This window comes from Caretta caretta, chromosome 4, assembly GCF_965140235.1.
Source record: "Caretta caretta isolate rCarCar2 chromosome 4, rCarCar1.hap1, whole genome shotgun sequence".
Lineage (NCBI taxonomy): Eukaryota > Metazoa > Chordata > Testudines > Cheloniidae > Caretta > Caretta caretta.
In genome coordinates, this window is record NC_134209.1 from 61,578,858 (window position 1) to 61,601,535 (window position 22,678).

At 42.8% G+C, this 22,678-nt stretch overlaps 2 protein-coding genes across 4 annotated transcripts in view; one reads left to right on the forward strand and one right to left on the reverse strand.

Annotated features, from left to right (window-relative positions):
- Positions 1-105: 105 nt before the first annotated feature.
- Positions 106-4,393, reverse strand: NDUFC1 (NADH:ubiquinone oxidoreductase subunit C1). Of its 2 annotated transcripts, XM_075127672.1 has the most exons (4): positions 4,127-4,387; positions 2,295-2,398; positions 1,150-1,238; positions 106-255 (listed from the first exon to the last, which is right to left on the reverse strand). In XM_075127672.1, coding segments are annotated over exons 1-4 (255 nt in total). In that variant the 5' UTR covers positions 4,188-4,387; the 3' UTR covers positions 106-254. The 2 variants fall into 2 exon arrangements, with proteins under 2 accessions (XP_074983773.1, XP_074983774.1); XM_075127673.1 differs by lacking the exon at positions 106-255 and having other exon boundaries at positions 1,149-1,238; positions 4,127-4,393.
- Positions 4,394-8,438: 4,045 nt separating this feature from the next.
- Positions 8,439-22,678, forward strand: part of NAA15 (N-alpha-acetyltransferase 15, NatA auxiliary subunit) — a 66,589-nt gene continuing 52,349 nt past the window's right edge. Inside the window, exon 1 of one of the 2 annotated variants that reach the window (XM_075127675.1) lies at positions 8,439-8,765. In XM_075127675.1, the coding sequence (XP_074983776.1) occupies positions 8,712-8,765 (54 nt within the window). In that variant the 5' untranslated portion in view covers positions 8,439-8,711. The remainder of the gene's footprint in view (positions 8,766-22,678) is intronic. The other variant, XM_075127674.1, reaches the window with a different exon arrangement.

A 22,678-nucleotide genomic window follows, 5' to 3' on the forward strand; every position in this document is an offset into this window, starting at 1 on the left:
CTGAAACAGTAACACTGATTTTATGCAAAGGTGAAATATCAGTTGAACACACTTTCTGCTAGTCTTCAGAATAAAACACATACAGCAAGAAAAGAGATCAACCACTTTCTTCCATATTAATTGCTGTTTATTTCACAGTGCTCTGTACAAAACATTCAGAACAGATAAATATCCAGATATATTCTGATACCCTGTTCATCATTTCCTTGTGGATTACAATTATCGCTCAATCACTTCTTAGAGCATATTGTCAACCTAGGAAAAAAACATACTTGTAAGGTTGACATGAAAAATTAAATACGTTCAGTAAGTGTGATGAAATGTTTTCTCTATGTTCATTCCATTTTTAGCTGCATAGTAGAGGCATTTATAGAAAATTGAAAGAGTGACCATCAACTGTGGGGTTTCCCAACAAAAAATGTTCTTTTAAAGCTGCATATTAACTGCTCTGAACCCATAGTTGTCAGTTAATTATGTGTTTTGTAACAGTAAAGTAAATAAATTACATTTAAACACAGATTATGAGTGAAATATTCTGATCACCATTATGAGGGCTATTACCTTTATATTTAAAAAAATCAAATGGCCCAATTCATATGCATTGATTTAGAGTTTTGGTATCCTCTATGTACCAGGCTATATAAAATACAAGGCACAGGAAAATTCTCTGATATGTGAAATTAAGAAAATATTGATTTCTATTATGGGCCTGATCCTACAATAAGCTGAACAGCTCCTTCGGACACCTTATTATCAAAACATATATATTATGGTACTGGCCATAGGGCTCAATAAGGACTGAGGCCCCATTGTCCTGACCATCATACAAACGCTCAGACACATACATGCACAAAGAGAATTCAGGACTTGGTGGGCTTACAATCTAAAAGCCAAACACAGATGAATTGGCACAGGTATCTTAGTTATTATTTGTGTTGGACTTTTTTTCTTTTTTAAAATTCTTAATGAGGGGTTGAGTTAGGGAATGGGGGATAGTGAGTAACGGGTAGAAAACAAGGAAAGAAGAGGAACAGACAACTCTCATTGTTTAATTGGCAAGACAGGCCAGTAAGCACCTTGCAGGAGGTAGGCTTGTCTAAAAAGAGATATATCAGTCTATGTATTACCAGTCTGTATTTGTATACTTACTATGAACATCCTGTACATGCATCACGTTTCTCTCTCTCTTCTCTTCTCCTTTCATATTCCATTACATCTTCATTATGTTGCTTGAAGAGCTAGAAGGTGACAATATGATTAAAAAAGCCATATGGGGAAGCAGCAAGCTGGAACCAGCATTATTGTAAAAATAAATAAAAGTAAGTTTTGGAAGAGAGAAAATCTCCTGATACAGGATGTAAGTCGGTGTTTGACAATCGAAAGATAGGAGGAGACTCCCTGGGATGAAAGATTATCCCACTACTACCCACAGGGAGGTTTCTTACACCTTCCACAGCATCATCTTGTGCTGATCACTGATAGACAAGACACCGGATACTGGACAAATTGGGAACAGTGAAACATTTCTCTGACTGCTGCTTATTCTGCATAACATGTTCATTTTACCGTTACTACATTCTCCCTCCACCTACTATGTCTTGCCACTATCCTGGACTATGATGCCTCTCAGGAAAGAAATTTTAGTTAAGAATTTGCGCAGTGCCTTGCACAATGCTGCCCTGATAGTAGACAGGACAAAGCTTTAAAGTAGCAAAAATAGGAGTGTCTGATCCAGTCATAAAATTATGATTTTCCTAATATATTTAAAAGAAAAATAACGTTTTATTACGGCCCCTCCCTAAAGCATGTCTAGTTTTTCTTGGAGCAGAAAAGAAAATGCTGTTAAACACATCTACACAAATATATACATGCCCACCCCTTGTCTGGGAGAGAAGTTGGTAGATCTGTAGAAAATCAAATCTTCAGTGTATGGTTGTTTGGAAAGTTGTAGCAAAGAGGAATAGCTTCATGAATTTCTAGTTTATAAAGGAATATTACAAACTACCTGGGGCTTCAGAGAGACATATCTGATCTACGTGTATTTCTTAAACCTTGACGTTTCCTTTGGTTATCTTATCCATTACAGCAAATGAATCGGTATTCATATACAACCTTCTCTTAACAGAAAGAAAAGGAGTACTTGTGGCACCCTAGAGACTACAAGTACTCCTTTTCTGTTTGCGAATACAGACTAACACAGCTGCTACTCTGACACCTTCTCTTAACAGTAGCCTCTGTCTTAAGATTTCTCTAGTGACTAGTTAAGTATAGTGTAACAATGTGAGAATACTTACTAGGACCCACAGAGCTGCAGCAGTGCCAAAAGTCAGTCCAACCTTTCCCCAGTTTGGTTTAGTATGGTCAGGTTTTCTTGCAATGAATGCAGAACGAGTCAATGCTAAAATACAGGAATTTCATACACACACATTAGTTTCTGTCAAGTCTATTAGATTATCAAACCAATTCATGACAGTCTTGTCTGATCTGTATTATAAAAGATTCTCTGAAAAACTATATTACCAATGTAAATGGTTTTCCAGCCCTCTCATTTCACCCATTTCTGCAAAGATCATTCATTGAGCACAGGGATTCATCAAGGGAAGGATGAGCAGCAACAACGATAACACAATTCCAACTAAATTACCTATTTCCATCCCTCTGGGAATATAGGATTGTACCCGACTATATTTTACTCAATCAGTTGTCTCACTTTAGAAGTCCTAAGCAATGGGTCTTCCACCACTTCCCTACATATATCATCACACTGTGTATTAGATCTAATCATCACAAGGAGGAGAAAGGGAAAAAGTCTTTATTATGGTGAAGATTATTTAATCAGGACTTCAAGAGTCAAAAAGTAAAAATGCAACCAAGAGTGAGAAGATGTGCATTTTCAGGGGGAAGGAATTTAAGATACTCAGGGAGAGGTTAACCAATTATTTTTGATGATAAAAGTAATAAAACCTGGCTAAGCTAAAGGATGATAACAAAGAAAACCTTCCTAGAAACAAATGTGTGTGTGAAATAAAAACAGCTCCATGTAATACAGGCAATAATATTGTGCATTTCTATATAAGTGCCTTGTTGCTATTAGGGTGACCAGATAGCAAGTGTGAAAAATTGGGACAGGCGTGGGGAGTAATAGGCACCCATATAAGACAAAGCGTCAAATATTGGGACTGTCCCTATAAAATCAGGACATCTGGTCACCCTAGTTGCTCTGGTGATTGGTGCTCAACAAAGTAATAAAGACAATAAATAAGTTATAACTTCTTTCATCCAGTTTTCTCAAAGCACCTTAAGTGTTTCAATATAAAGGGGGATTAGGATAGGGATTTCACTATTATAAATGTTATATGCAAAAATTAAAAATATTTTTAAAACTTAATCCTAATATTATGAGATAGGCCGTATTGTTAACCTGAGCCAGCTCACAGATGGCAGTAAGAGGTTGAGGGCAAAAGCAGGTTAAGATTTGCCTCTGTCTGTTCTAAGGTATGTGTGAAAATATAGAGGAAGGACAGTCTGGCAGGGAGTTGGTACAGAACTTCTCTGGGATTTACAGGCACCAGAGGAGAGGGGTCAGGAGAGGTCGTTTGTTTGTTTGTGTCCACAGCTGGCCCCGGCTAGCCCCATTTAACAGATGGGCTCATGGGCATTGAAACGACACACACAGAATAAATATAACGGGCAAATCCCGTCAATGCGCACCCTCCCCAAACCTCTTCCAAAGAGGGGACCCCCAGTCTGATCACCTACCTTCGGAGGCAAGAAAGGGCTAAATCCAAGACAAACCCTATGTCGCGGGCAGGCACCTACCGTGCAAACCCCCTCCATCGCGGCCGCCCTCCGCTGAGCCGATACAGGACACAAGGCACCAAATGGGGGGAATCTCCCCACACCGATCCTGCCAGCCGCATCCCGCCTCCGCCAGGGACAGGGGCGCGCGCTGGCCCAGCGAGAGGCTGAAGGTCACTCCCAGCCCCAAGCCGGGGGGCCGCCAGCCCTCCCCGCGGAGACAGCGGCCGGGGAGGGGCCCGCCGCTCCTCTCCCCTCCCCTCCCCGCGGCTGCGGTCCGGTCTCCCCAGCCGCCATGCCCGCCAGGGCGGGGCCCGCGCGCACTCACTGTGGCTCAGGCTCCCGGATCTCAGCAACAGCCGCTTCACCAGCCCCAGCGGCGGCGCCATCTTCCCGGCCCAGCTTCGCCCGCGCCGCCGCAGCCCGGCCTGAGCCGCCCAGAGGCGGGGCTGGGGCGCTTAGGGCTCCCCCTGCTGCGGAGAGGCCCTAGCACAGCGCCCGGAAGCGGGAGAGCTGTGGCGGCCCGCCCAGGCCGTCTCCTCTCGCAGGGACCCTCACTCTTCTCCTTGCCGGGCTGCTGAGGCAACAGCCTGCCACTCTCACTGCGGGGCTCATGGGCTGCCTGGCGGCCCCGCCTCACTCGGTGGATGGGTGCAGTGTTTAATTTGTGCCAGGGCTCGGTAGTTCATAGCCCCGCCGCCTCTGGGCTTGCTGCATCATATGTGACTGTACAAGCAATTGCTTGAGCCCTGGCACCTGTTTCATTACAAATGAAGCACTTGGCAGGTGCCCAGCAACTGGCCCCCAGGAATGCCCTTCGCGGGCTGCACACTATATAAAGCAGCATTGATTTCCATGCCCCCCTATTGTTTACCCTTTCATTTACCATTCAAAGCAGAGGGACAAATCAATGTTCACAGCACCCTTCCTACTTTTGAGTATCTCTTCTCTAACTCATCACCTACTTGGTGTTAAATCATCCTCATTTTTTGGCCTCCTTTTGTAACCTACAAGTCTCATCCTCTAAGCACCATCTCTGCACCTTTTCATTTTCTTCTGTATTTTTCCACTTGAAACCTTCAATTAGAGAGTAGCAAATTGACAGAATTAACCATCCAATGAGAAATAATTTCCCAGAATAAAGTGGGAGGCATAGCAGTGCCAAACCCAAGCATTCACAAATCATGTCAGGCCCCCCAAAATCTACTACTGACTTAAAAATCATTACATTTACAAATCTCACATAATCGCATGGCTCTAGTAGCTGGGGCCTTAGGGAAAACACCAAATATCATGATACTCATCATAAAATCACAACAGTCTGGGTGGTGGAAAAAAGGTATTTGAGGGACAAAAGTCAAACAGATGGAGTATAGATGGGGTGTTGAATGACTTTGTTTGGTGGAATATGCCATTTAGCAACTGTAACTTACAGTGGGCTAAGTATTTTGTGTGGAGATTTCCCAGGTTTTTAAAGAATTGTGCATCAATATATAAAAATGAGTCACATGGGTCCCAACCCTGCAAACACTTATACATGTGCTTAACTTTATTACCAGGAGTAGTCCTATCAAAATCAGTGGGACTATGCATTGTAACTGTGATGCTGGCAGACCAGATGTCAGCTTGTGCCAAGTCCCAGGGCCTCACTGAATACAGACCTAAGCATAGTTGGAAACTTACCTGTGGGTTAGTATAGTTAAAATAGATATTAGTTATAAGGAAGTGTTTATACTTTATGGAATGCTTGTAGGATGCTACATGTGTTAATCCTACTCATAATATCTGTATCCCACTTATAAAGTGCTCACCAAACAGGAAAAGAAGCATTAATGAAGGTAAAGTGTTCATTCTGTACACAAGATGGCCCACTGAAAGCAAATGAGGCATCGTGTAGTACCGAAGGGTAGAGAGACCTTGTTGATTGTTTTCCCAATCCCCTCCAAGAACGGGAGGCTTGCACATGAACTCATCCCATCAGCTTGGATTCTAGGTTCAGGGGCAATACAAATCCCTAATAAGGAGAAACTGGGACTCTTTATGCCTGTCCTGAGCCCCCTGCCGCACCCCACACCCCTGACCCTGCACCCTGACCCCCTGCTGCACTCCGAACGCCTCCTGCACCCCCTGGGGTGCAGGGAGGGGGCGGAGTGGGGGTGGGGACTTTGGGGAAGGGGTTGGAATGGGGGCAGGGAAGGGGTGGGAAGAGGCAGGGCGGGGGCAAGGCCTCATGGAAGGGGTGGAGTGGGGGCGGGGCCGGGGGCAGCGAGTGGGGGGGTGTCAGTGATGCGGCCCTCAGGCCAATGCACCAGTCCTCATGTGGCCCTTGTGGTTATTTGAATGTGAGGCCCCTGCTTTATGCTGTCTGGACTCTGAGGTTACATCTACACTGCAATTAAAAACCTGTGGCTGGCCCGGGCCAGCTGACTTGGGCTCGCAGACCATGGGCCAAGGGGCTGTTTAACTGTGGGGTAGATGTCTGAGCTCAGGTTGCAGCTCAGGCTCTAGGCCCTTGCAAGGTGGGAGGTCCCAGAGTTCAGGCTGCAGCCCGAGCCCAAACATCTACACTGCAATTAAACAGACCCTTAGCCCAAGCCCCGTGCGCCTGAGTCGGATGGTATGTGCCATCTGATTGCAGTATAGACATACCCTAACCAGCCATGTAGCCAGGTGGAGGGAACAGGGGGAGCGATCCCAAAAAAAGGTGCTTTTACTCACCTGACAGCACTCCGGCTGCTGGCCAGGGTTCGGCAGCAGGCTGAGTGGGGCCGGTGGCTGGGACCCAGCAGGCAACAGCGTGCCATTAAAAATCGGCTTGCGTGCCGACTTTGGCACGCATGCCATAGGTTGCCGACCCCTGATCTATCACATAGTCTATCTTGCCTGGATGGCAAGATAAATTGGAATGCCCAAGGGGACTATCTACGACTCTGTGGTAAGACTATTATAGTGCTTCAGGAGTTCACACTTGTTTTTAGGCTGGTGAAAACTAATTATAGAACATACAACCAGTTTGGGATTTTTGCCCTGTTTTTTGACAGTCTGCCCTGAGGATGGCATTTATGGTCGTGAGCTACTCCAGTCAGCATGACAACAGTAAAGTTAAGCATGTGCAATGTGCATAAATCTTTACAGGACTGGGATCTTAATCTTTAGTTCCTTCTGAAAGCTTCTCAGAGCACTCTTTAGTCTCTTCATATGCAAATTTTGTGTCCCGGTGTCCATTCCTTTTTCCAGATAATTAATACATATATTAAACACCTCATACAGCCTTATCCAAAACCCACTGAAGTAAAAGGAAAGAATCCCATTGATTTCAGTGGGCCATAGATCAGACCCCTAGTGCAGAAGCAAGGCACCCCATTGTTAACTTTTGCTATGTTGAAACTAGACTGTTTCTTCCTATTGTTTGTTTTCTGTTTCTTAGCAAGTTTCTAATCCATAAAAGTACTTTAACTCTCATCCCATTACTAATTTGGATGTTAAAAGCAGTTCAAGACTTTTCATTATTTAGGGTACAAAACCGTTTCACAGTATCATCGGCTGAAGGCTTGTGGCACAATAGGTTGAATGTAAACTTTTCATTAGACAATTGGGTTCAAATCCTGCTGAAGTTATCAACAAAAACTGAGGATCTCATCCTAATTTGCATTTAAATACCATACAAAATTCTAACACTGCACATAAGAATTGCTTTACAGACTTCCAAAAGTGCAACAGTTGTGTTTTCTGTGGTTCCATGGCCCAAGAGGGAAGCAGAGGAGAGCAAACAGTGGCCTGAACCACTGTCTTGGGGCAAGAGTTGACTAGCTTCTGAGTTGTTTTGCTGGCACAGCACTGTGAAGGCGGGACCCAAAAAATAGCAGTCATTTGCCTTTTTTGTAACTGGTTCTGCAAGGTTGGAAGATAACAGGGTGATGCTGCAGGTGGAGGTGGGGTGTCAGAGCCGTGTAAGGGGAGCTGGCACTGCACCAAATGCCCACATATGGTAGCGACTCATCACTTTTGGTAAAAAGCCAGAGAGGGAGGTACGGTATGTTCCTGAAAACGGCATCCACCCAGGCCTGATCTACAGTAGGATTTAAAGGCACAATGTTAGCACGAGCTAACAATCTAATAATTCTAATGTAGCCAACGCGCAGCCCCCCGACTTTAGCCCCACCAGGCTGACACCTTACAGGGAGCGGGCCTTGTTTACATTAGGCTTCTACAAAGTGCTGGCTAACTCAGGCGATCAGCACAATTAAACCCTAGTCCAGCCGGGCCGGAGCTGTCCAGCCTCTGGTGGGAGAGACGCGCCTGCAGCCAGCTCGCGGGACCCGTAAAACCTGCCAGCAGAGGCGGCCCCGGAGCCGCTGCGGGGCGACGGAGGGCTGGTGCCGGTTGCTGGGCTGGGTGCATAATGGGGCGTGCAAAGCCCCCGAACGGCCTCATTCCACCCTCGGCTTTTGCGGCTGCGGGGGCTGGAGGCGAGTCACGACAACGCCGGCCGCTCCGCGGGGGACGCCTGGGACGGGCTCTGAGTCACCAGGGCGGACCACGGGAGCGGCCTCACTTCCCAGCATGCCCCGCACCGACTCCCGAGCCGTGCTGGGCCACGGGGTCGCGGCGCATGCGCGTTGAGCAGCGTGACCCGGCTGGGGAAGCCGTAAGGGGCGGCGGCCATTTTGGCGGTGCCTCTCTCCGGCCTGTTCAGTTACCACGTGAACTGTCGCCTGGGACTCGGTGCGGGGCAAGGGGGAACCCAGCGCGGATACGGCGGCCTGGAGGAGCCGGGCCTGGGACGGAAACGAGGAGGGGGCGGCCCGGCAGGGAGTCCCGGGAGGCGGCGGTGACCGAGCAGTGGCAGGATACACCCCGCCCCCCGGAGCCTCCAAGCGGAGCCGGAGCCGGCCGCGGCAGCAGCAGGAGCGATGCCGTCCGTGAGCCTCCCGCCCAAGGAGAACGCGCTCTTCAAGCGTATCCTGGTGAGTGAGCCGGGCGGGGAGCCCTCGGGGGCGCCTGGCCAGGCCCCTGCCCCTGGTGAAGCGCAGGGAGCTACAGCCCTCGCTGCTTCGGTGGGACGGGACCTAGGGAGCCCCCACACCTCTGCCTGGGCCCTGGCGCCGGCTCTCGTCACCCCCTGCTCCGCTGGTTGCTACATCCTCCCCGCTTCGGGCTCTGTCTTTCCCCCGCTGCCCCTGAAGAGGATTGGGAGGACGGTCGAAAGCCCCCCTGCTCCCCTGGTGCTTGGGAACGAAGGACTTCTTAAAGCATCCCGAATTCACTAATTCTGTTCCTACAATAGTTGGGGGCCTTGGGATTCCTCTGGGTTTTTTACAAAGTCAGATTTGGGGAGATTAGTTCTTGCTATTCAGTGGGGAATGTGTCTTCGGCAGGAGGAAATGTAAAATGGTGAAGGTTTTAGAGTGACTTTTCCTAGACTAACTGAGCAATTAAGCCTTGTCTACATAAAACATTTTGACAGTTAACTTTCCCTGGATTCTAATTCTGGCATGTGTCAATGAAACAAACTCTGCTCCAGAAAATAATTACTGAGAGTACAAACTAAGACATTGTACTTTCCTTTTAAAGTATGCATAAAAGGAATACATAATTCACTGTACAAAGCAATATAATAAGTGCACATCAGCTTTGATTCAGTGCAGTATGAAATTTGATTATAAGGCACTTGATGTGCATGGAGTATTGTAAGGAGATGGATACTACTGAAATAATGAAAAATATCCCTTTTAATATACGCATCTTAAGGTTTTTTGTGCAAAACATTCTTACAATCTTCTATAAACCTTTGCTTTTAATGTATCATATGTATTCTATTACTGAGAGTTTAGTTGAAAAACACTACATTGGAAATAATGTACAGAAGTGTAGATAACTGCACAATAGTTAATAGTGCAAAGGTATGTATTATCATCATGAAACACATAACTTCAGTTAGTACTCAAGAACAGAAGTCACCACCCAAATGTGGACACAAGTACATTCTAAATCCTTGCTATGTAGTCTCTTCAAACTTCCTTCAAAAAGTTCCTCAAATGTCAAAGTTGTCTTGGCATTCCACTTTGAAAGGTGTGGCTTGGAGTGTTCTGTCATAGCTGGAATTTAAAGAAGATGGCATTAAGGAACGAAAAAGTCAGCCTAACCCAGCTTTGAAAAAGTCAGCCTAATTTGATCTAGCTCAGAAAACTTGGTTTTAGGCTGAGGTCTGTTCCAGACTAAGCAGATTTTGTTTAGCCTGTTGTTTTTGTTCTGTTTTTTTGTTTGTTTGTTTTAACTGGAAATTCTGTTGTCATCAAGTTGTGGAGGAATGTTTGTAACCTAAATAACTTCAGTTCCTGTGTGATATACAATTTTACATTTACACCTCTACACTGATATAACGCGGTCCTCGGGAGCCAAAAAATCTTACTGCGTTATAAGTGAAACCATGTTATATCGAACTTGCTTTGGCCTTGAGCATTTCCGTTATTAATAGTCACTTCCCACCCCCTGATTGATCTCTCAGAGCCCCCAACCCATCCAAACCCCGCCCCCGCTCCATGTCCCCTGACTACCCCGACCCCTATCCCCACCCCCTGACAGGCCCCCCAGGACTCCCACGCCCTGTCCCCGTCCCCTGACCACCCCACCCCCAGAACCTCCGAGTCATCCACCCCCCCCTGAACACCCCGCCCCATGACCCTCTGCCCCAATCCAACCCGGCACCCTTAACATGCCGCTCAGAGCAGCGTGTCGGAGCCAGACACACTGATCCACTGGAGTGCGGAACCCCGTCCCCCAGAGCACTGCTTTACTGCGTTATATCCAAATTCATGTTATATCGGGTTGCGTTATATCGGGGTAGAGGTGTATTTTGTAATGCTCCTCACTCTTTCTGCACCTTTCCGATTCATGGTATTTGAGCCCACGACCACGGTTCACGTGTGTAGACCGCTCTGTGGTTTTCTACTTTGTTGCAAAATAAAATAGATAGATTGAAAAATAAGTTTTTCAGTATTCCTATTGAAAGCTTGACCAGTGAACATATGGAACATGCCACCTTGTTTCAGGTATGTCATTTTTTCGTATATATCAAGAGGTGACTTATAGCTTCAAGACTTTTTCAGCAGACACTGATGTGGTCTAACCTACAGGGTACCCAAAAGAGGCATATTGCCCTTCAATAGATAATATTGTTACACAAAACTTTTATCAGAATACAGAACCATCTAAACTGCAGTTCTCTCGGCTGTTGTAAACTCAGTAGTTCAAGCAGGTAAACTGCCATTTTATTTTTGTAAGCAAAGGTTAAAACAGACAGACATTTTGGAGACTAAACCAATTCTGTATACTTTGGAGAGGGGTCTCATTTATTCATAGTGTTAAGAAAATTTACTCTTAATTCAAAACTTGAATGTTATGCTTTACAGAAACAGAACAAAAAGAAAAGGAGTACTTGTGGCACCTTAGACTAACAAATTTATTTGAGCATAAGCTTTCGTGAGCTACAGCTCACTTCATCGGATGCATGAAACAGGACAGGATCTCATCAGTCTGTTGGGAAAATAATTTACCTTTTAATCTTTGGAGGTTTGGAGCAGTTGTCAGTTTTTTAAAGCTGTCAAGATCAAAAATCTGTTACAGAAATCTTTATGTAGAAATCTGCTTGCAAACCAGTTCTTCCACTTATCTGTGTCTGTCCTATCACTGTTTGCTAAAAGAACTGAATAGAGTAAGATTTTCCTAATTTGCTCATAGATGTATGGCAGTTTTACTGGGAATGTGCTCTGTCTGTAGCTCATTTAACATTTTGGCACTACTGTAATACAAACAATCAAGGCTTGAAAAATCCACTCACCCTACTCAGTATGAGTAAGAGAGACTCTCCCAGGAAGTTACCACTTTCTGCTGAGCTTAAGTTCATTTTTGAATATGTTTCTCTAGCCCTTAGAGATATGAAGGTATACAAGTGCAAACCAAGGTTAAACTAATTCACTGTTGTCTTAAATCTGCAGACAGAGCGCTCCAGTACCTCTGCTGTTGCTCAGGGCTTCCACAGGGTGCAGAAGAGGGAAAGTGGATTTCCTAAGTTGTCACTTTTCACTGTTTCTTTTTGATCCTTGTGGGCATCAGTGAAACTGACATGAATTGGATATATTTCATTCAACTGTACTTGGACAAGCTATGAGCAAGGGCAGAGGCTAACACTGGAGCTGTTTACTGAAAGGAGGACTCAAATTGGGGTTGAGAAGAGGGAAGAGTAATAAACACCCCTTTCACCAGCCAGAAAATTGCGGGAGGGATGAAAAACCATACACCCCCTTTGCGGTTGCTGGTGAGTTGTAATGTAAGGAAAGGAGAAAGTGGAGTGAAGAAAAAGACAAAAAAAGTGAAACAAAATCAAGGCATGTAGGAGGAAGGACTGGTTGAGTTGTAGTTTACAAATGACTGGTGAATTTTACACGTTTTTGGCAAATATTCAGTTAATACTTATGCTATTTAACCAGCTTTCGTGGTATGACTAGCTGGTCAAATACAACTCAGCAAAGGTATTTAGATTAGTACTAATTTGATATGTCAAATATTAAATGAATGCTTTTGTTTGACCAGACCTTGTATGCATTTAGTGGGGGAGGGAAATAAACAGAGAGCTGATTTGCAATGATAGTTAAATATGGTACATGATATTACAAAACTTTTTTATTCTTTCAAATTGCAGAGGAAATAACTTTGGGGAACAATATCCTTTTGGGAAAGCATGGTGTCACATGTACTTTTCACCCTGGCTAGTATCATAGGCTTACTAGGTGTAAGGTAACTTTTTTGAGCCTCAAATATAACAATATTTAATTTCAATTTTGTAAAGAAAACATTTTCAAATGAGGAAATTACACCTAGGCCATGTCTACTATAGGGATTATGTTTTTCCAGTGCTTCAAAGCTTTGTACTAGATGTGCTAAAATAAGTATCATATTAAAAATATTCCAAGTATGTGTTTTAGATCTAGTATTAAGTACATACTGTGTGTTGTTCAAGATATATTCTTTTATGCCATGCAGCAGCAAGCTGGTCCAAGATTAAAGATTGTGATAATTCCAACTTCTAGTGATAACCCACTGAGTTAATATGCTATACACCAACGATGATGATTGCTACACCATAATGTTACTGGTTACTTGAGTATGCTGAACTCTGTAGTTTAACTCTATGGATCACCATGCTTCAAATGGGTAGGGATAACAAGATATTACTGTATTGGTTTCTGGTTTTCCCTGCTAGGAAGGGTATTTTACTAATATATCTTTCCAGTAATTAGGTGGAAGTATGGTCTTGTGGTTGAGGCAGTGGGCAGGAACTCAGACCTAGGTTCAGTTCCTGTCTCTTACACAGCCACGTTTGTGACCTGACTGCTTCTGTGAAAATGGGAATATTATTTCCCTACCTCATAGGAATGTTGAGGATCAGTTTATTAGTGTTTTGAAGGTCTTGGGGACTACAGGTCATGTAAGTACTTAAGTAATTTAATAAGCTTGTTTACCAACTGAAATCGCTGTCTAGCATCAACTGTATCATGGATTTTATGCACAAAATTCCCTGCTCAAAAGTTCATAGTATTTATCATCATTTGATTCTCTGTTTTCTTAAGTGTGAAGGAAAAGACCGTTGCTTGTGATCGAAGAAGCTTCTACCTAAGGCCCTTACCTGAAAGAAATAGAAAAAATCTCCTAGTCAGCCATAGCTGTAAATACAGGAATCTAGGAGCAGATATGAACTTAGCAGAATTCAGAGATTGTGCATTGCATTACAGTCTGAAGTGGGGAATAGTCTCAGTGAAGGAGATACTGTACAAAACTGGTTGAGTTTGGATCTATCTTCTGTCCACAAATACTACCTTCTCTCTTGCTCCAATTGAATCTAACCTAGCAATTTTTGTTCCAGTACTTTGGTGTCAGAAGGGTCTGCTGGTTTTGCTTCTGGACATAGTTTAGATAACCACATTGATTTATTGTGTGTTATCACTTTTAAATGTGTCACAGACATTGAATAAGAGCAGTAACAAGACTGAACTTTTCTGGACTTGGCAGATTCAGGTTCTTGGAGAAGGTGACCAATCATGCATTGCTACTCTTATGGTGATTCTGTTCTCAGACCTAACATGTTTCCATCTACTTCTGTAAGAGTCTGCATTTGAGCTAGCAGAACCTTGTAATCCATGATGTTGAAGAATGCCAACAGATCTAGTAGTATGGATCTTCATCCTCCATTCTGAGAGAGATCATCCATCAGTGCTACCAGTGTGATCTTTGTGCCATATTCAGTCATGAAGCCTGATTGAAAAAGATCTAGAGTATTGGATGGAAGTCAGCTGTTGTTGTTTGGCCCGCTGCCACTTTTTGAATAACTTTTCCAAGAAGGGAACACTAAAAATAAGGCAATAGTTGCTAAGGTAGTTGATGCTGAAAGATTGCTTTTTGAGCAAGAGTCACACTTCCATGATTAAGGATTATGAGGAGTTTGTCTTTTGTCAGCATCTGTTCCTCACTAGATTTCACCAACAATGAATGGAGGAACAGTTCAGATGTTTGTACAGATTCTTTCTACACCACCAGAAAAGAAACATCCACTTCATTTCTTAGACTCGCCTGAAGTTAGTTGGTGGGGAGGGGAGGGAGATTTTTTTCCCCCAAGTGATTCCGGTGGACCTGTGATACTTTGTCAGTCTCTTCTGAGGAGTAAGACACAAGGTTCTTTGCAGCTGGAGGATTCTTTAGGCTCTGGGACTAGTGTAGACTGCTGGGACTGTTTGCGATCCAGAACAATTTGGTCTGCCAGGATTTTTCCATCAGTGGCAGAAGACTATTTCTAGTGTTTTATCTCTGTAGCATAGGATTAATCAGGTAGTTTGCACAGCTGGTTCAGATTAAACACATATCTTTCTGCTGAGGTGCTCTAATCTCCAATCCTCCATTTTATATATGTCATTTATCATTGAACCAGGATCCCCTGTTAGGATGGTGTGGGGGTATCAGATGCCATGGGGCTACTGTGTTATTTGGTAGAGTCAGGGCTCAAAAAATCCACTTGCTCATGTGTAGTGGTTTTCATATCAATGTCACCAACTTTTTCAGAATCTTGGGCTTGTCTTCACTGCCCCAGGGAGCTTGAGTTAGTACACTGGAGTTACTCCATTTGAGCAGTTAGAGCAGTGGTTCTCAACTTATTGACCATTGTGGGCTGCATATGTGGTCCACAATGTGTTATGTGGGCTGCATCCAATACTACTTGTATGGCCCTGAGAATGTCACGTGGGCCGCAGCTGTATGCTGTTTGCGCCGCAAGCAGGACGTGTGCCGCAAGTTGAGAACCACTGAGCTAGAGTGAGTGACCACATTGCAAAACACTCAAGATACACTGTGATATTAAGAGTGACTGGATTAGCAGCAGATGATTTGTTGTAACTTGAGCTACAGCGTCTCCACTGCATTACTAACTAGAGATTCTTGTATGTGGATGGAAGTCGGGTTGGGGCAAAACTCAAGTTATAGCTTGAGTTAATGATGCAGGGAAGACAAGTCTGACACTTTCATTTAAAGAAAACCTAGTCTTTATAGTTGCAAAGAGATTGTTCCCAACATGACCCAAATGTAAACTGTTTAATTATCATTTTCCTATGATATGTCATCACTGCAAAAAAGTGTGTTCTTAACTCTCGTTAGCTAACACATATCAACTAACTCAGGTTAAAATAGAGGTTAAGGGCTTGGCTACACTTACATTTTATAGCGCTCTAACTTGCTGGCTCAGGGGTGTGAAAAATCACCCCCAGGAATGCAGCAAGTCAGAGCGCTTTAAAGCGCTAGTGTAAACAGGCTCCGAGCACTGGGAGCCGCGCTCAGAGCTAATCCCCTCATGGAGATGGATTACCAGGAGTGCTGGGAGACCTCTCCCAGTGTTCGCGTGGGACCACACTTGCACTTCAAAGCGCTGCTGCAGGAGCTCTCCCGCGACAGTGCTTTGACGTTTCCAGTGTAGCCATGCCCTTAGACAGGGCAGCGCTGCTTTCAACATGGATTAGCAGCTCAAATTCAGCCTAAGGCTGCTGTTTAGGCTTCAGCTCGAGTTGCTAACCGGAGTTTAAAAATGTGACCATGTCTTCACTGCTGTTGTAACCCAAGTTAAGACCGCACTTTTCTTTTGCAGAGAAGATAGACCTTAAGGCTCCAGTGTCATTGCTGCTCACAGCTTTTCAAGTGGCAGTAGAATGAAGACAGACCATTGTCCTGTCAGTTTTTACTACTCCTCTTAGTACCATTATGGGCAGTAGTGGAAACTGACAAGAATCAGTGGCTCTTTGAGAAAGCAATGTACAGCAATGGAGGCAGGCACTTGAGCCATTTGGGGAGGAAAACCCAAGAACAGAAGTTTGGGAAGAGGTAAATTAGCAGAGACCCTCCCACTACCATCATCATAGTAGCCAACAAACCACAAGTCTGAGGGGTATAAATGGTGCGAGTATTGAAACTGTTACTGCTTGCTTCAAGCAGCCAGAGAGAGTCAGGTTATGTCAGGTTAACACTGCAGTTAAATACCTGGGGCTGGCCCATGTTATCTGACTCTGGTTTGGTCTATGTGGCTGTTTAATTGTGTAGATACTCGGGCTTTGGGACCCTGCAATGGGGGCATAGAGTTACAGCTACTGGTAGTGTGATCATTAGTGAACATGGAAGAGCTTGTTCACTGACTGAAATTTCTAGGCAATAAACTGAGTTCTTAAGTGAGGACAGCTGTTGAGTGTCCTGTCCAAGGGATTGAATGCATGCACAATAGGAAGATTGCTGGTACTTTGTGGCAGAAAATGACCTACAGCTGTATCTTTTTCTTTGAAGCAAAGATATATGAAATGCATCATTGTCTTAGCAGCTCATGCCATATCTTCGACACTATGATTCACACTCAGATATTAGTCCTTTGCTTGATTTGTATCCTTATGCTTTAGTAGAGAACATACATACATGGCCATTTAAATTAAAACTCAATTTTGAGAGAAAATAAACATATGTTGGATGGGTAAGTTAGGGCCAGAAAAGTCCATTTGCCTACTTGCCTCTGGTGAGAGGGAAGAGGGAGAATTAGTGGAAGTAGCTTTTGCAGATTATTTAAAAAAAAAAAAGTTTATAGGCTTTACAGGTGTGAAGATAAACTTTCCATATTAATACCAAGTGTAAAGTAGTACATTGTTGTCTTATATCTGTAGACATGTGACTTTAGTGCTATTGCTGCTGCTCAGAGCTTTCCGAAGTTGTATCAGAGTGATCGCTGACAAGACCTGTCAGTTTTCATTGTGGTTGTTTATAACCTTGTGGGTACATAGTGAAACTGATGAGAACAAGTCAAGTTTTATTCTGTAGCAGTTTCTTTGGGAAGCTCTGAGCAGCAGGTGAAGGCACTAGAGATATTAAATAGAGAGGAGGAACTTAAATTGGCAGCTCTGAGAAGGATAGAGTAATAGAAATGACCCCGTTGCATCAGCCAGAGTAGGGCTGGGCATTTGAGCAGTCAAAAATAATTGGTCAATTGCAAACATTGGTTAAATGTGAAAAATGGTCAAATATTTTAAAGCACTGATTTGTTAGACAATAACAACTATAACAAAAGGAGTAAGACTTTATGGTCTCCAGTAGGCTTAGCCTTAGATTCTTATGCCTAATTACAAAAAAACAAGTTTTGTAACTGCATTATTTTAACTCAGAAAAATGCAAAACATAATTAAATGAAGTTCTAAAAAATGAAACTGTTCAGTCTTGAATAATTGTCACATTCTTTCATTATTGCTATGTTTGCTTTTCTTTTGTAACAGAAATAAAACAAACGTAGCAACTATAAAGGAAGTCATTTTTAAATGTTGTTCTGTGCAGGCAGTAGTAGTATACAGAAGTATTAAAAGAATTTCTGCTGTTGCAGCTAGACTGCAAGTTGGGCATGACCCTTTCCACCATGATCGAGAAAGTTGTTTTCATTCAACTGCTGGGATTGCACTCTGGTTGTTTTACAACTGAATGGGATACTTCTTGCTTTATAATTTGCTACTTCCATCAGACATGTTGGTTTGTGTGCATGTCCTTTAACACTTGCAACAGCCACTATGAGGTCACCAGATGAATCAAATTAATCATCAGAAAGGTCTTGGCCCTAGTAGTGTGGATCAAGAAGATAGGCAGCATTATGGGCAGGACTGATCACCTGATTTTTTTTTCTGTGATATTTTGTTTGTCTTTTTCCCATCAGCTTTTGTATGTGTACTGCGTTCAGTATTCTCACAAATGTTTTTCATGTTCAAGAATCATCCTTGGCATCAGACAATATAGAACTAGAATTTTCTGTATTCTGAATGGACTGAGCTCCGAGTCCAAATAGTGAAATGAATTTTGGATATGCATCCAAAAGACTGCATCATCAAGAACATGAGTGACGATTACTTGAGGGTAGCACCCAGCCACCCCTTTTTGAAGTCTGCTTGCATATTGGAAGATCTTTGAGGCATTTAATAGAAGGAGCCCCATTGAGTATGCAAGACTTACTCAGTGTGGATGAAATTGAGTGCTTTACTAAATGATGCAGAGAATGGCTGCTGGTACTTTATTTTTGAAAAACTTGACAGTGCTTTTTCACTTTTCTCATATGTGATGAGAAAGTTGTCAAATCTTCAACATCACCAATGAAATGCTGCCTCCTCAGAGCAGCGTGCTCATAACACAGAATATGTGGATACTCATTTATCAGCAAAGACTAAGCTGCTTTCACATTAGTCATGTTCTCAGTCACAACTGAAATAGCCTTCTGTGTGGACCCAATTCATTTATTGTATTGTCAGCAATATTGGGCTGCGTGATTATGCCCAATTGTGCATTGGAATGAGTAAAACACTGGTTGTGGAGTTGTTACCGTGAAGTTGATGATGATCTCACTGTGAATATTGCTTCATCCATCAGATACTAGAGACACATAAGGAGCTTGAGGAATAAGAACACCAATTCTTTTTCACATCCACTTTTGGCATTCAGAAGACTTTCCTGAAAGCTGTTTCCTACTTCGTAAATTGGACACAACTTATGAAAAAAATCTAATATATAAGGATTTTTTTCTATATGAAATGGTTTATTGCTGGCATTAATACCTCTAGCGAGCGTATGGTCAGGTTTGTTTTTCTGGTCCAAGGACACTATCAAAAAACCTTTTAATGCCAATTTGATGAACATATGAAGACTTTCCAGGAGTAAGGAATTTTTGATGCTAAAAAAGATGGAGTAGCAAAATTCTTAATATGAAAAAATGGAATTCGCTTCACTTTCATTGTTATTTGTATCACTATCTTCATCAAAAGATGCCACGCTCTGTGATGCAGCTGCTGAGGACAAAGTAGAAGAAGAATGCACAGAAGAGAAATGTTGATGTAGACCAGTTTTATGTTTCTTGCTGTTTAACTGCAATAATTCTTCTTTGACAGTAGCTTTACGTATATCACAAGAATTTAACAAGCACTTCTCCTTTCTATCTACATGTATCACATAATCAGAAGCACAGTAGTTGTGTTTAGCTTTAATTTTTTTCAAAGTTTGTGGAGTAAAAAATTTCCATACAAATAATTTTTGGCTTCCACTGACTCTGTGTATATTATGATGTCACTGTTAGCATTCCAGAAGTAGTGAGACATTAATATCTACATTTATGAAGTATCTCGTGGATTTCAGTCAACCGGTAACCGTGCAGTTCTGTTTCTAATGGCTGCTATATCAGAAGATTCTAGGCATTCAATGTTTTTGGGCATGCTGCCCTCTCCCTCCCTCCCAGGAGCCTTACAGATTAGATGGAGGGGAAAGGTGGCGGGCAGTCCATCTTCTTGCAGCAAATGCAATGGACTAATAAGCAGCTGCAGGAAGAGAGGGTCTTTACAGAGATGTAATGTTACACCTCCTTCATTAGCCTAGAACTTTGCATATTATCAGCAAAGTATTGCTGGGGATACACGTGCGGTATGAAGGGAATTCTTGTTGAGGGGGAGGAGTGAGGGTTTTCTTACATGGGCATTTAATGTAGGTTATTGGGGGAGGGGAGTATTAGGGGGGTTTAATAGCTGTGTTACGTTTGTTTAAGGGAGAAGCTTAATCGCTGCACATCTTTGCGTAGAGGAAGGAGGTTTAGTGACTGAACGCCCCACTCCCTTTTCAGTTAATTTCTGTATGTTTGCCTAGTCACTTTAGATTGTAAACTCTTCAGGGCAGGGGCCATGTCTTACCTTGTTTAATGTGCTGTTTGTAAACTGCTGTGTGTGTTGATGGCATGGTATTCAAATAAATCTACACATACGTACAATGTTTGTTCTAGTATATTGCAGCCAATCAAGATGCTCAACTTTCAATTAGTTCACCTTTTTCCCAACAGGTGGCATTAGTATGTAGTATAGTAAGTGATCCAAACATTTAAGTAGGGCTTCTTAACAGATGGCACCATGATTCAGTCAAAAATGTAGGTCACTACCTACATGAGGGTATTCTTGCTGGAATACTTAACTATTTGACCATGCTCAAATAATAGTCAATTGACCAGTTTGCCAAGCCTAATCCAGAAAGTTGAAGGAAGGGCACACCTTCCTTCAGTCCCCTGTTGCAGCAACCAGGAGTCTGAGTGAGGTGTAAAGAAGCGAAGTCCCTCCATCTTATCCTGCTGGCAGCCAGGAGGCTCTGAATGGGAAGAGGTTGGGGAGAAACAGAGAGAAAGCTTCTTCAACCTTTTAACATCTGGAGGGTTGATTGTGGGTGGTGGTAGTAAGGATGTATTTATTGTCCATTTGTTAGATGAAAGGTGATTCAAAAGGGGTGTCCCTAAATCCTGCTTGAGAGTCTCTACCCATACAGGGATGTGAGTCCTTGCCCGTTCTCAACATGGGGGTGGAGGATTGGACTTCTTACTAGGATATTATAGGTTATAGATCCCACTCAATCTGTTTTATATGGCTCAGTCTATCTAGTACACATCATACTTCCAAAGCCCTGGAATAAATGTTTCATGAAAAAATAAATCAATAAAAATCAGGCTGAATAATTTAGTGTTTAGAGCAGGGAACAGTAGGCACTGTGAGTTTTGTTCCCATTTTTGCCACTGACTCAATGTGTGACTTTGGACAAGTCTGCCTCATCTTATATATAGTGGTGTCCCTTACAGTCTCATGAGCAGATACCTCAGTTATTTTCATGTAATAAATATAGAGAATTAACTGAGATGTATCAGATATCACCATATAATGGTAGGTAACTTAAAAAGTTTAAATTTTATGTCCATAGCACTCATAGAAAGGGATATCTACTCATGGCTGTAAAACCCTTGGTGATTTATTGTTTGAAAAGCCCTGTATAAGTGCAAATAATTTAACGGATACCTGGGGAAGTTTCAGCATTTCTGTGCCAGTTGATAGTTTTTTATTTATTTTGTATAAGTTGCCTGCAAACTATGGCTTGGAGTCTGCCAACTAGAGTGCCCAGAACAGTGGGTTGGGGCCTGTTGGCAAACTTCAATGAAAGGACATTTTCCCATTTATTTAAATGGGGGGAAATACATCTCCCTTAATTCCTCCCCTACCCCTTCCCCCATTCCAAATGGAGTGTGTACAGACAGACACAGGGATTGAGAAAGCTCTTCATAAAGACATGTTTTTAGGGTGGATGATACTTGTTTGTCTCTAAAATTCCTGAACACCATCTGCCTTTGAAATAAACAATTTTAAATAAAATCATTTCAGCGTGCATTTAAAAATATGCAGATAAACTTATTTATAAATATTTTTCCTATTCAAGGGTACTTTGCTATTTTTATTTAACTGGTTCACAGGGAAGATGGCAGTCTCCATAAAGTCAATGTATCTTTCCATTTTTATTAAAAACAGATTTAAAAAAATGATTTTACACATGCTAGTCAAGTTTCAGAATTACACAATCACTGAAGTTTTCCTTTTACAAAATGAAATAGATTGGAGAATGTGAACCAGGAAGTTCGGAGATATTTCATGTAGGAAATCCGTGTCAGACCAATTATCTTCCTTTGGCCTACCAACATCGGAGAAAACAAAAACAGCAGCCTAGAATTCTTAACTACCCTATCTATAATCAGTTTGTTCATTTCCCAAGAAAGCAAGCAACTACACCGGACCGTCGCTAGAACACGGGATTTGGGATCCATGCGCAGTACCACTTTAATGCAGGGACAGCGTTATAGCGGGGACCACGTTAAAATTAATTGCAATTAAAGTATTTAAATTTGGGATCTATGGCCGCGAGCGCGTTATATGCGAATTCGCGTTATGTAGATGTACGTTCTAGCAAGGATCCGGTGTATTACTGCTGGGTCCTCAGTTTCAGCGCCTCAGGTGTCAGTGTTTGAGTTAATTTGTAACAAGCTCTTAGGGTCTTACCAAAGCTCATTGAAGTCAGTGGGTGTCTTTCCTTTGACTTCAGTGGTCATAGGATCAGGTCCTTAGTTGTCTAAAAGAGAAAATTTGCTGTCATTCTTAACTTGTGTTATGCTGGCCATCATAATAATTTTAGAAGATGCTGAAAAAGTTTTATCTGGACATCTAAAACTTGTGTAGACATTTTCCTACTTCTCATGAGTATAATATGCATCTTTGTTGACTTGCCTTAAATGTCAAGATAAGACTTCTGTCAAAGCACATACAACTAAACTGCCAAGAGGTAAGATCCAGTGTTTCTAGCAGGCAAAGTAGTGTAACAGTTGTACTTAAAGCTGAACTGCAAAGCCAAAAATTTGTCCCCTTCTCTTTATGGTGTTATCTGTGTTACTATTGCAAGCTGCACTTTTAGGCGCCCCCGCGCACCCACCCCCCCT

Bases quoted from the DNA above. Each gene is read 5' to 3' on its own strand.
- NDUFC1 (XM_075127672.1), bottom strand. From the start codon at position 4,187: ATGGCGCCGCCGCTGGGGCTGGTGAAGCGGCTGTTGCTGAGATCCGGG. The intron at 2,399-4,126 runs GTGAGTGCGCGC...CCTGTATTTTAG, and splicing joins ATCCGGGAGCCTGAGCCACA to CATTGACTCGTTCTGCATTC. The intron at 1,239-2,294 runs GTAAGTATTCTC...GTCACCTTCTAG, and splicing joins CTGCAGCTCTGTGGGTCCTA to CTCTTCAAGCAACATAATGA.